The following is a 12,507-nucleotide window of genomic DNA, read 5'->3' as shown; positions in this document are numbered from 1 at the left end:
AGAAATTCGCATGTGGAGGACACCTAATTGTCTGTAAGCAGGGGGCTCGTAAAATAAAATATGGTGGGGCGCCTGGGTGGCTCAACTGGTTAAGCCTTTGACTCTTGATTTCGGCTCAGGTCCTGATCTGGGATGGAGACCCACCCGTGGGGCTTCCTGCTAACAGCAGGGAGCCTGCTTGAGATTCTCTCTCTCCCTCTCTCTTCCCCTCCCCCGTGCACACATATGCTCTCTCTCTCTCTCTTTCAAAAATAAATAAACATTTAAAAAGTAATTGTCAAAAAAATTGAATTTATAAAAAAATAAAATATGGTACATCCGAGCAGTGAAATGCTAACAGCTTCATAAAAAAAGAATGAAGCAAATTTCTAGGTATGGAAATTAAGACATATTCCCATATAGTCAGACGTTCATAGCAGCATTATTTATAATCAACAAAAACTGGTTGCAGCCCCAACATCCATTAACTGGTGAATGGTAAACAAAATATGGGACATTATTCAGCAGTAAAGGAATGCTACAATATGAATGAACCATGAAAATATCACATTCACTAAAAGAAGCCATATACAAAAAATGTCATAGGGTATATGCAGATGTAATGTCCAGAAAGGCAAGTCTATGGAGATGCGTGGTTGTCACTGGAGGTGAGAGCGAAGTGACAGTAAATTTGGTGGTGATAGAAATGTTCTCAAATTGGATTATGGCAATGGTTGTTCCATAACTGTATTAAATTTGCTCAAGGTAATTGAACTGTACACTCAAAGTGGGTGAATTTTATGGTATGTAACTTATCCCTCAATCAAGCTGTTAAGGGGATGCCTGGGTGGCTCAGTCGGTTAAGCATCTGATTTTGGCTCACGTCATGAGCTTGCAGTTCATGGGTTCCAGATGCACATCGGGCTCTGGGCTGACAGCTCAGAGCCTGGACCCTGCTTCAGATTCTGTGTCTCCCTCGCTCTGTGCCCCTCCCCTACTCATGCGCCCTCTCTCTCTCTCTCTCTCTCCCTCTCTCTCTCAAAAATAAATAAATATTAAAAAATAAAAAATAAATAAATCTATTAAAAGAATCTATATGAACTCAATGAAGTTCAACACTAATTGTTAATGAGGAGACAGGAAGATCTGATACAGGAGGGAAATTTTTCTTTGTATATACCCAGCATGAAAAGTTTTTTTTCTTAACTTATACATGCATTATTTTTTCAAATTAAAAAATAAACTAAAAACTAAAAATGGAGAGGGGTGCCTACGTGGCTCAGTCAGTTGAGTGTCCAACTCTTGGTTTTGGCTCAGGTCATGATCTCTCAGTTTCATGGGTTTGAGACCTGCATCGGGCTCTGAGCTAACAGTGTGGAGCCTGCTTGGGATTTTTGCCTCCCTCTCTTTCTGTTCCTCCCTGACCTGCATTTTCTCTGTCTCTTAAAATAAATAAATAAATAAAAAACCAACCTAAAAATTAAGGGACGCCTAGGTGGCTCAGGTGATTAGGTGTCCAACTTCAGCTCAGGTCACGATCTGAAGATTTGTGGGTTTGAGCTCTGCATTGGGCTCTCCACTCTCAACTCAGAGCCTGCTTCAGATCCTCTGTCTCCCTCTCTCTCTCTGTCCCTCCCCCACTCTTGCTTTCTCTCTCAAAAATAAACATTTTAAAAAAGTCTGAAAATGGGATACCCAGGTAGCTCAGTCGGTTAAACATCTGATTTTGGCTCACATTATGATCTCACAGTTCGTGGGTTCCAGACCTGCGTCGGGCTCTGGGCTGACAGCTCAGAGCCTGGAGCCTGCTTCAGATTCTGTGTCTCCCTCTTTCTCTGCCCGCCCCCCCTACTCATGCTCTGTCTCTCGAAAATAAATAAAACGTTAAAATAAATAAATAAATAAATAAATAAAATAAAAAAAGCCCTAAAAATTAAGATACACATATGTACATGCATGCTTAACAAAAAAGGAACTAGGAAGTTATAATATCTCCAGCAATTTTTAGTGATTTGCCTCTTCTCTTTACTTTTAGGAATTCTCCAATTTTTCTACAATGAGAACGCGTTGCTTTATGTTTTTCAAAGTTTGAAAAATAACGCAGGCATAATGACTCTCATCTTGCCTGCTGATGGGGTGTTGTGAGGGTTATATGTCTCAAAATTTAAACAAGATCTAAACTGCAGGGAGAGCACTCCAGGCAAAAGTCCTCCCCAGAGGCTTTTCTTGCACCTCTAGAAAAGAGGTGGGAAATCTCCATTCAAGATTGGAGAGACTGTGTTGGGGGGGGGGGGGGGGGGGGGAGGATTTGGGATCTATGATATATCATCAAATATAAGATGTCATCAAATGTTAACTCCATCATTATGTTCCACTAAGAAAGACCAAAAATATTTTTCTTGAGATCAATGACACAGTACCTGTACATCTCTTTCTCTGAGGTGGGTGGACCACTTAAGCAAAACCATTCACCTTCCGTCCCCTAAAACCTCCTTCTCCGGTCTATCAAACCAGTCACCGAGTCCTGTCTTTTCCACTCCTGACGCCACCTGCCTCTTTATCTCTCACCTGGACCAGTGCACTAGCTTCCTACAGAGCCTGCTCATCTTACCCCTTCAATCCATTATTCATGCTGCAGTCAGAGTGATCATCTTATGCCCCTGCTGAAACATTTCCACTGGCTGCTTACCCGCAGGGTGAGGTCTGTTTAACTTGGCATTCGATTTTTTGTGACCTGGCTTCTGCCTGCCATTTTAGTCTTTTGGCACTTCCTCCAAATGAAATTACTCGCTGCTTCCCCAAAGCGCCATATGTTTTTTCAAGCCTCCCGTTCTTTGCACCAGCTGTTTTCTATGCTTGGACTACTCTTCCTCCACAAGTATTTATTGAACAAGTAGTAAGTGCCGGGAGTTGAAAATAGAAGGGTGAGCAAGGCAGGCGCGAGCCCAGCCTTCACAGAAGCCGTTGGGAGAAAGAGACAAAAATGTAAACATATAATTAATTATCAGTTGTAAGGACACATGTTGGGTATTTGTAAAGGTTTGTTGAAAAACGGCAACCACAGTCTCAGAAAGTTTAGGATTTGCATCGGGCCCGGGAGGCAGTCTGAAAATAATCCACCTGTGATTACCTAGGTGACTTTGGGGAACTGGCAAGCGGAGTCCGCACCTCTGTGAAATGGAAAAATGCCCGCCTCATAGGATTTCTGGGAGGATTTAGTATGAGATACATATGATCGCGTGGTTCTGCCGGACCGGAGGGCCCCTCCCCCACGAGACCCTAAGGTCCACTCGCTCTGCAGCTCGGGTCCCCACCCCAAGAGGCGGCGGGCAGGACAAGGAGTGCCCCAAACCGCGCGTGGTGGGAGCGCGCCCCCGACCGTCGGGGGGCCGAGGGCGGGGCAGGGGCCGCGGGCGACCGACACCCGGGGTGGGGAGCAGCGCTCCGCCCCATCTCCCCACTTTGGGGGACAACCCCCCTCGCTCACTCCCGCCTCCGCCCCTGAATCACGGGGGGGGGGCGGGGCCGTGACCCATTCATGCCGGGAATCGGATCCAGATGTTCCCGCGGCGCGTGCAGCTGCATCCTTGCCTTTTTTGGCAAAAAACGTGCGGCCCCGAGCGGATCCCGGGCCGCCTCCGCTAATCCTCGGGAAGAGGGGGAAGGGGGCTGAGGGTCTGGGCCCAGACTGGGAATCCGCACCGGGTGCTCAGCGGGATTTGGGAAGAGCTGCCAGTGGAGGGGGGGCGGTTTGTACTGGATGGGGAACCCACTGCCGACTCCGCTCCCGTCCGGGACCTCCCCCAAGCCCCCTCCCTTCCCCACCCGGAGGAAAAAGTCCTTCGCCAGCAGAGGGGAGGTTGGCGGAGCCTGAGATGGACAGTAGCAGCGACGGGATCCCCGTTCTCCGGAGGTTTCCCATCCCAGCAGCTTCCTCCTCTGCCCCGCACGGAGGAGGTCTGGAAAAAGCCTCAGAGCCTCCCTGTCTGCCAGGGAACCTTCCTCCCCCGCCCCCTCCCCCCTACCCCCCGCCAAACCCAGACAAACACACAGAGGCCTTCGCTTCCTCACACTGCTTTATTGCAGAATCTGGAAGGGCGGGGTGAGCCAGTCCCACCCCCTCTGCCCATCTCCGGGCAGAATGGAGCTCAAATGAAAGGAGAAAACACTCGACAGATACCGGATGGGCAAAACCCTGTGCTCTAGGACCCCTTTAAAGTGTGAACGCTGGTTTTGCTGTCCAGAGAGCCCCAGCCCCGAGGCTAGATTGGGATGACGGTGGGGAGGGTCAAACCTGAATATAGCCCACTTTTGAGGACTTCTCAGGCACCCACAGAGGACCTAACGTCTCAGGAAAGAAGTCTAGATCAAAGGGGGCCTGGGCCCCAGAGTCCAGGTTTAGACGGCTGGGTCTAGAGCCCTGATTTGGGGAGAGGGCTTGGGATCTGGGAACCCAGACTGTAGGGGGAGTCTAGGTTGGCAGAGGGGATTTGAATCATGGAGGCTCCATAAGAGCCCAGGTTTGGGAGCCCTGGGTCAGGGAGTACCGGTTTGGGATGTGGGAGCAGAGAGGCTGAATCCTGGAGCCCAGGAGGAGCCCCAATTTGGGGGTGGGGGGTGGGGCTGGGTCCCAAAGGTGGTTTGGAAAAGGAGCCTTAGTCCTGGAGCCCTGGTTTGGGAGGCCCTGGGCCCAGGAGTCCTGGCTCAGGGCCCTGCCTGGCTGCAGCCCTGGCACAGTACTTGGTCTCCATCCGGCACGAAGCCTTGACCCACCAGGGAGGTGGAGCAGCGGGCACAGGAGAAGCAGCTGTGGTGCCAGTGGCGGTCTTCAAAGGACACATACTTGCCTCCACCGAGTCCTGGGGGGAGGCCGGAGGTTAGCTCTGCAGATCCGGAGCGCGGTCCTGTCCCTCAGCCTCACCCAACACCAGATCCCATTCCCTTGCTTGCACCCTACCCGCTCTGTCCTTTGACCTCTGTCCCACCTGTGATGGGGCGCTTGCAGCTGCTGCACTTGGGTGCAAAGAGTTCTCCAAAACAGGCCACGCAGTATGGATCGTCGTCCCGGGAGGTGAACTGTTGCCCTGCCAGGGGCGTCTGGCACCCTGTGCAGACCAGGCATTCTCGATGCCAGGGCTGGTCACGGTATGTCACGCCACCCTGTGTCAGCGTCTACGGGGGCAGCATCTGTCAGTGGGAGGGAGTGGCGGTTCCCACCCCACAACAGAGCCTGGCTCACCCCCACCCCACTGGCCCAGCCCCCACCTTGCTGCAGCGGGCGCAGCGAGGCGCAAACTTGTTCTCATAGCAGGGCACGCAGTAGTGAGCACCCTTGTCGGGCACAAAGGAACGGGAGCCCAGCGGCTGCTCACAGCCACTGCACAGGAAGCAGTGCTCGTGCCACGTCTGGCCTCCATATTCCAGCTTCCGGGACCCTGTGGGGAACAGGGGTCCCACTCAGAGGCTGTGTCCTAAGCTCCTGAGTGCCACCCTCTGCTACCCTCCCAAGGAGGGTCCCCGCTGTTCCCACAGCCTAAGCAGGGTGGCATCCATGCACATGCAGCAGGACCCTGGCCCCATATACGGCACATGCTACCCTCCCCCGAACACTGCACAGACTCGCTGGGCACATGCTAGGCTCCCAGAAACTAGACACGAGGAGTTGGCATATGCGAAGTCCCCATGTGTAGCAGATATGACTGTCTCAGCATACGCCAGGCCTCCATGTCACAGGCATGATGACGCGGTACACGCTAAGCCCTTATATGCCAGACATGATGGTTTGAGCACACCACAACGATCCTACATATACTAGCCAAGCAAGTCTTTGCCCACACAGAATTCTAATGCCCCGGACGTGATCGATCCAGTACACGCTAAGCCTTGACATGTCCTAACAATGTCATTCTCCACACGTCCTCAAGCCTCACGTAACTATGAGGCATGAGGGTCACCACACACGTGAGCCCTCTGTTTATCTGCTTCTGCACACACCAAGCCCCAATGCACCAAGCACGATGGTCTCCTTGCACTTCTCGCTTCTGCATGTACCACACGTGCAGGCGCTCATACGTGCTAAGCGCCCCGGCGTGTACCAAGCCTGTCCGTCTGCCCATACACGGTCAACTCACAGGCGCGTAGCAGGCCTGCTGGTGCGGCACACGCCAAACCCTCAGGAATGTACCAAGCTTGTCCGTTCTTGTACATGCTCCGCTTTCATGTGTACAGCTGGGTGTGCCAGTCCCCGTGCATGCTAATCTCCCGGGAGCACACGGGCACGACCCATCCTGTATACACCGAATTTCCAGAAAGATGCTGTGTGTGCAGGTGTTAAGCATAGTCAGCCTCCGCATACGCACCATGCATGTGCCAGTCCCTTGTGTGTGCAAGAACCCTACCCAGATGCAGGCACCCTGTCCCACACACGGCGAGCCCCCCGGGGGACGTACCAGGCATGACGGGCTCCCCGCAGGCGGAGCACTGCGACGAGAAGGCGCTGCAGTAGCAGTCATTGCAGAGCAGCTCCCCGTCCTGGCAAGTGAAGGGCTCATCGGCCAGTGAGCGCTGGCAGCGGCAGCAGCGGAAGCAGCCCTCGTGGAAGTGGCGGTCTTCGTAGAACAGCTCCTGCGGGGCGTGTGGCAAGGGACACTGGCACCTTTGCCCCCTCCGCCAGCCTCCACCCACTCCTTGCCCTGTCAGGTCCAGTCCTTACCCTTGAGTCATGCCCGATAAGCTGCTGGCACTCAGCACACGTGTTAGCGAAGGTATTGTCATAGCAGGGCACACAGTAGGGGCCGTCGTCCGTCTGGATGTATTTGCGGCCATACAGGGACTCGCTGCATTTCGCACAGTCAAAGGACTCGCTCATGGTGGCTATGAGTGCGCCCTGCCAGGGGCAAAAGGTGGGGCGCGGGTCACCCAGAGGGGCTGTGACTCAGCCCCTTGTAAAAGCCTTTTGCAAGAGACCAGGCATAAGAAATGCCAGGTCAGAACAGGTGGTGAAGAGGAAGGGCTGCTTCTGGAAACCGAGGAGTCTGGCACATTTGTTCTCTTTCTTTTTTGTTTTTAACGTTTATTTTTTTGAGGGAGAGAAAGCGTGCAGGCGTGCACGCACGCGCACACACGCACACACGCACGAGCAGAGGAGGGGCACAGAGAGGGAGACACAAAATCCAAAGCAGGCTCCAGGCTGAACTGTCAGCACAGAACCCGACGTGGGGCTCGAACCCATGAACTGCGAGATCATGACCTGAGTCAAAGTCTGACGCTCAACCAACAGAGCCACCCAGGCATCCCTCTTTTTTTTTTTTTTAACCAATTAGTTAATTATTTGAGAGAGAGAGAGAGAGAGCACTCACAGGAGCGGGGATGGGGGGAGAAGGGCAGAGGGATATAGATAATCTCAAGCAGGTTCCACACTCAGCGAGGAGCCAGATGCGGGGCTCAATCCCATGATCCCGTGATCAGGGATCAAAATAAAGAGTAGGACACTCAACTGACTGAGCTACCCAGGCACCCCCTGCATGTTTATTTCTGCATTTAATGGGGGTTCGGGGCGGGGTGGGGGGGGGAGGAGGGAGAGAAGGGGTCAGGAAAAAAAATCAGGAAGCAGAAGTTGTTTTCTTATCTGGGCCCTGGCAGATCTGGGGGGAGGGGGCTTTTCCTGGGTCAGTGACTCATTTCCTGCCCCAGCCTGAGTGTAGCTTCCACTGTTCCTACTGTCCCTGAGGGGACAACAGCAGGGGCAGGGAGCCACCCCACTCTATGTCCCATATAAACAGCACCCCCACCCTCTCTTGACTCCCAGGAAGGAGCCCTAGTGACATGGAAAAAGGAACCTCTAGTCAGAGCTCCGGAGTGAGGAGCATAGGGACATGAATGGGGTGTGTAGAAGGATGTTGGGTCGCGAATGGCGGAGGTGGAAGTCACCTCGGGCCTCCCTCCTGCAGAATCAGCCCAAGCAAGGACTTGAGAGGCTCAGCCTAGGTTTAAGCAGGAAGGAAGTCCTGCAAGCTGGACACAGCCAAGCTTCCCCAGCTGGACCCTCTGCCCTCACCCCCCCCTCCGGCCCCTGCGGGGTCTCTGGTCACACCAGCCTGGGCAGCCTTGGCCTGCAACATATGCAGCAGCTGTGGCAGCGCAGATGGCCAGATGTCAGGTTTGACCAACAACAGGGGAGAGAAGAAGGAATGGAGATGCCAGGGGAGGGAGAGGTAAACTAAAGATGGAGGTTATGCAGCGTGCCCCCTGCCATCTCCGACGGGGATCTGCTCCTGGCAGTTCTTTCCATCCCCTGGGGTCATTACTTCCCACCCCCTGCCTCTGGGAGAAACAGCCTCTCCCCAGCTTTTCTGGTTTCTAAGGGTTTGGGGCAGGGGGAATGGAGGGTGAGAGTGGGAGCCACAGGAGACACTTTCTCCCCAATCAGGCCCCCTCTCGGGTGGGGAGTCAGGCAGGGGGGAGCCCTGAGAGCTGCTGTTGCAGACACCCAGCCCCCACCAAACCTCAGACACTTTCCATTTTCTCAGGAACAAAGCATGTTTGTGGGATGAGGTCATACACACAGCTGCCTCTGGAACAGGAGCATGGGGAGTGTGGGGGGGGGGTAGGGAAGTGGGGTTCTCAGTCCCTTCTGCTGCCCCTGACTCGTCTCAAGCCCCAGATTCGGAGCTCCCCACCCCCAGCCTCCTCCATCATGAAGTCTGCTCTCTAAGGGCTTGGATCCTAGGGTGGGTGGAGAGGAACTACCAGGACTCAGAGGAAGGGGATGTTCCCACAGCTTCAGAGGAGCCTGGGGAGGACAAAGGAACCCACCAAACCCACTACCCCCTCCCCCCATTCACCCCAGTAACTGGCAGTCCCCAGAGCCTGCCCAGGCTCAAGTGGAGGGAAAGACCTCCTCTTCTCAGCCACCCCCAGTGGGAAATTCTGGCCAAGAAGCATTGCTCTGGCTTGGAGTTCAGACTCCAGGCGCCAGCAAATGCCCCAAGCCTGGAGGGCCTGGCTCTTGAAGGGATGGTTTGTGAACTCAAAACTGCCCTTCTGTACAATGGGGGGGGGGGGGCACAAAGTTCGTACCCAGGGCCAGGCCATGAGGCCTCCAGGGGCTGGGGTCTTCAGAGAGGTGACTTCTGGGGCAGAGTTGTGCTGTAGGGTAGAGCGTAGCCCTCTTTCTCAGTCCGCTCCCTACCAGTCGGGCCTGGGTTTCCTCTGGCCCAACATCTGAGTGTCGTCTGGGCTGTCAGCCACTGGGCAGCAGGGGGCCACACAGGTGGAGTGTGGCTACGGTCTGTCCAGGGGTGCCCTGGGTCTTTTCCTTCCTTCCTGGCTTGGCCCACAGCAGCCATCACCTTCCCAGGCCCAGGCTAGCTCTGGGGCCATCCCCTGGGATGCAGTCACCACTCTGAGACAGGGGCACCCCAAATAGGGTATGAGCATGGCTTCTGTTTCCTTCCCAGAATTCCCTAGTCCCTAGTCCGTCCAGCTGGGCTTTAATGAGGACAGTGAAGGGCACTATCAAGGCCCACCTGTCCCTGCCCATCCCCCTTCCTCCCCATCTCCCTCCCACTTTCCCTGGCAGGGCTAAGGGAGCTTAGCCCTTAGGAAGAGAGCCAATCTTATTTTCCTTCACGGCTAGTGTGTGTGTGTGTGTGTGTGTGCGCGCGCGTGTGCACGCTCGAGCACAGGGTAGACTGCTCAGTCTGCCAGATGGCTCTCAGCCCCTGCTCCCACCAATATGCACATGCACACACACACACACACACACACACACACACTTCACTCCTACACCTGACCCAGACACACACGTCTGGCACCTCCCAGAGCTCAGAATGGCTGTGGCACGTAGTGATAGAGGCCCAAATGTGGCATGTGGATCTGAATCCTGACTTGTTGTTCACTTACTATTTGGGTGATCTTGGGCAAGTCACTGAAGCTCCTGGGCCTATTTTCTTATCTAAGACTACCTCCTACTCCTGGGGTTGTCGTTAGGCTTAAATGTTGGTGCTTGGAAAGCACCTGGCAAAAAGTGAATAGTCGGTAAATGGTAGCCATCGGTGTCTCACTCACACTGGGGTCAGTCAAGTTTCTGAGCCAGGCCTGGGTCAGGGAGCTGGCCTGGGTTTTGATCTGGACATTCCCAGGGTAAACCCAGGGAGAGAACAAAGAGGGACCCCCCCCCCCCCCCCAACCAACTTCCAGTTCTGCTGGGGGAAGCAAAGAGGCCCAGGTTATGGGGCTGGCTGAGGAGGTCAGCGGGGCCAGCCTGATCCCAGTGAGTGTAACTCTGAGACCCCTCACACAGGTACGCAGGTGTTCACACAAAGTGTGGCCTCTCACAAAGTGCAACCCCAGCCACCATTTCACTGGATCTCACAAAAGGCAGGCAGGCTAGGGTACCATCCCCATCTTACAGTTGAGTACAGAAACCGGCGACAAGCCAGGCCCAAGGTCACTCAGGTCTCAGAGAGGCCAGGTTCCCTGCTTTCCAGCCTGGAGCCCTTTCCTGTTTGTCTCTCTAAAAATGCTGCAGTGGTGGTAAAGAGGGTGGTCAACATTAAGAGCAGGGACACAGGAGACACTTGGTGACATCACTAGCACAGGAGCCTGACTCTTCTTCCCAGCTGCTAACCCCGCGATTGGAAGACAACCAGAAGCCCTTCCAACTACCCATGCCAACCCCTCAACTCTCCCCCGCCCCCACCTCCACCCTATACTGTCCAGGAGGACCCTGGCGAGGCCCCGCAGCTGTGAGTCAGGATCAGCTCAGACCCCTCCCCCCCCCAAGTCCCAGGAACTGACAGGAGATTTAAGGGGAGAAACCTAACTCTCCTCACCCCCCACATCCTGCTATCAGGCACCAACCCCAAACTCTCCCTTCTCCCCTCCCCTCCCCCCATGGGGCCTGGGAGTCAGAGCAGTTTAGGGGAAGGGGGGGGGGTGGGAAGCAGGATCCAGCAGCTGCTCTGGGGACGGGAGAGGAACAGTTCATTCACCCCGGATCCCCCAGGGCTGAAGCAGTGCGTCCAAGATTTGAGTTTAAAAATAAGTTGGGGCTGTCTTGGTGTATGCCTGGGGCTCCTTTTTGATCTCAGTCTGTCTCAGGTCCTCTGCCTCACAGGGGCTTGGCTGGCCCAGAGTTTCTGTTTCTCCACATCCTTGCTTCCCAGTCTTTTCAGGCCTGAGTCTCTCCAGGTCTGACCCAAGCTGTCAGTGCACCTCCGTCAGAGCCAGCTCTGCCCCACTCAGCATGTCTGTGTCTCTGCACACTTCAGCTGTCTTTATGTTTTGGGTGGGCTAGTCATGTCGCAAGGGCCCGGCTCTGCGGATTTCTACCTCTGTACACCCAAGTCTTGGTATCTGAGGGTCTCCTAGGGGTTCCCACCACCCCTTCTCTCTCTTAACATCTCTGTTCCTGAGCGTCTCTGTCTCCAGTTTCTGGACTTCTCCATAGGCCTCACAGAGGCAGATCTACCACAAGGCTAAAGAAGCTTAGGCTTCAAGGGCCCCTTACTTGTCCAGGACCCCGCAAGGCCCTGGGAAGGGCGCTACAGCGTGTTCACTGGGATCACTGTATGCTTCTCCTTCAAATGCTCCGTTCCACAAAACCTGGGTCCCTCCCTATGCCTCTGGTCGGCTCTCGGTGACTCTACGCCCAAGTCTCTGTCCCTGCTTCGGGCATCCCTGAGCCTCCCCCTATCTAAGCCTATCGCTCGTATCCCTGTCTCGCTCTCGCTCCACCGGCCTTTCTGGGAGCCTCAGTTTCTCGAACCCTCTCGGTCCCTCGCTCGACTCTGGCTTCTCCGTTTCAAACTTGGCCCCCTCCCCCCGCCAAGTCTCGAAGCAGCCCCCGCCCGGCCGCCGGGCGGCCGGGATCCGTGCGATCCGGGGGGCGCCCTCCGGGGCTCAGCGCCCCCGCGCCTCCCGCTCCAAGCGCGTCCGCAGGTTATCGCGGCCGGACCCGGGCGGGGGGCGGGGGCCGGGGCCCAGAGCAGGGATTCGGCGCCGGGTACGGCGGGGAGCTCACCTCGAAGCGGGCGGCGGGAGCGGGGAAGCCGGGCCGCGCGTCCCTCGGCGGCGGCTCGTACCTGCGGGCCGGGCCGAGCGGGGGCCGAGCGCGCCGCCGGTGAGGGTGCCGGCTGCACACGGACTGTGTGGGCGAGTGGGAGCTCGGCCCCAACCCCTCCCCGAGGAAGTGCGCGCGGGGCCCGCCCCGCCCGGACCCCGCCTCCGGCCGCCCCTGCCCGCAGAGTGCGGACCCCGCCCCGGCCCCGCATCCCGCAGGCTGGGGGCCAGACCCCGCCCACACCTCCTCTTTGGGCCCGATCCCGCCCCAGGGCCCCTCGGCCCGCCCAGTCTAACCTGGCTCTCCCTACCTCCCCGGGCCGCCAGGACCCCGCCCCCGTCCCCTCCCTGCTTTCTCTGTCCTCACTCCCAGCCTCCCCCACGCCTCCCACCAGCAGCCAGCGGGAGACGGCTGTACTCGGTCTCAGGCGAGGGGTACGGGACCCAGCCGAACAAGGTCCACTA

The 12,507-nt window shown here is 55.8% G+C and overlaps 1 protein-coding gene across 1 annotated transcript; it reads right to left on the bottom strand.

The window, feature by feature from the left end:
* Nucleotides 1–4,042: 4,042 nt before the first annotated feature.
* FHL3 (four and a half LIM domains 3) lies at nt 4,043–12,169 on the bottom strand. Its single transcript, XM_049617459.1, has 6 exons — nt 12,005–12,169; nt 6,692–6,865; nt 6,429–6,603; nt 5,245–5,414; nt 4,965–5,151; nt 4,043–4,838 (listed from the first exon to the last, which is right to left on the bottom strand). The coding sequence occupies exons 2-6, from the start codon at nt 6,845–6,847 to the stop codon at nt 4,684–4,686; spliced, it is 843 nt and encodes a 280-aa protein (XP_049473416.1). The 5' UTR covers nt 6,848–6,865; nt 12,005–12,169; the 3' UTR covers nt 4,043–4,683.
* Nucleotides 12,170–12,507: the final 338 nt, after the last annotated feature.

Source organism: Panthera uncia (assembly GCF_023721935.1).
Source record: "Panthera uncia isolate 11264 chromosome C1 unlocalized genomic scaffold, Puncia_PCG_1.0 HiC_scaffold_4, whole genome shotgun sequence".
In the NCBI taxonomy this organism is placed as follows: domain Eukaryota; kingdom Metazoa; phylum Chordata; class Mammalia; order Carnivora; family Felidae; genus Panthera; species Panthera uncia.
This window is presented reverse-complemented; position numbering and strand designations above follow the sequence as displayed.

Bases quoted from the DNA above. Each gene is read 5' to 3' on its own strand.
- FHL3 (XM_049617459.1), bottom strand. From the start codon at position 6,847: ATGAGCGAGTCCTTTGACTGTGCGAAATGCAGCGAGTCCCTGTATGGC. The intron at 6,604-6,691 runs GTAAGGACTGGA...CACGCCCCGCAG, and splicing joins TTATCGGGCATGACTCAAGG to GAGCTGTTCTACGAAGACCG. The intron at 5,415-6,428 runs GTACGTCCCCCG...TGTTCCCCACAG, and splicing joins CGGGGAGCCCGTCATGCCTG to GGTCCCGGAAGCTGGAATAT.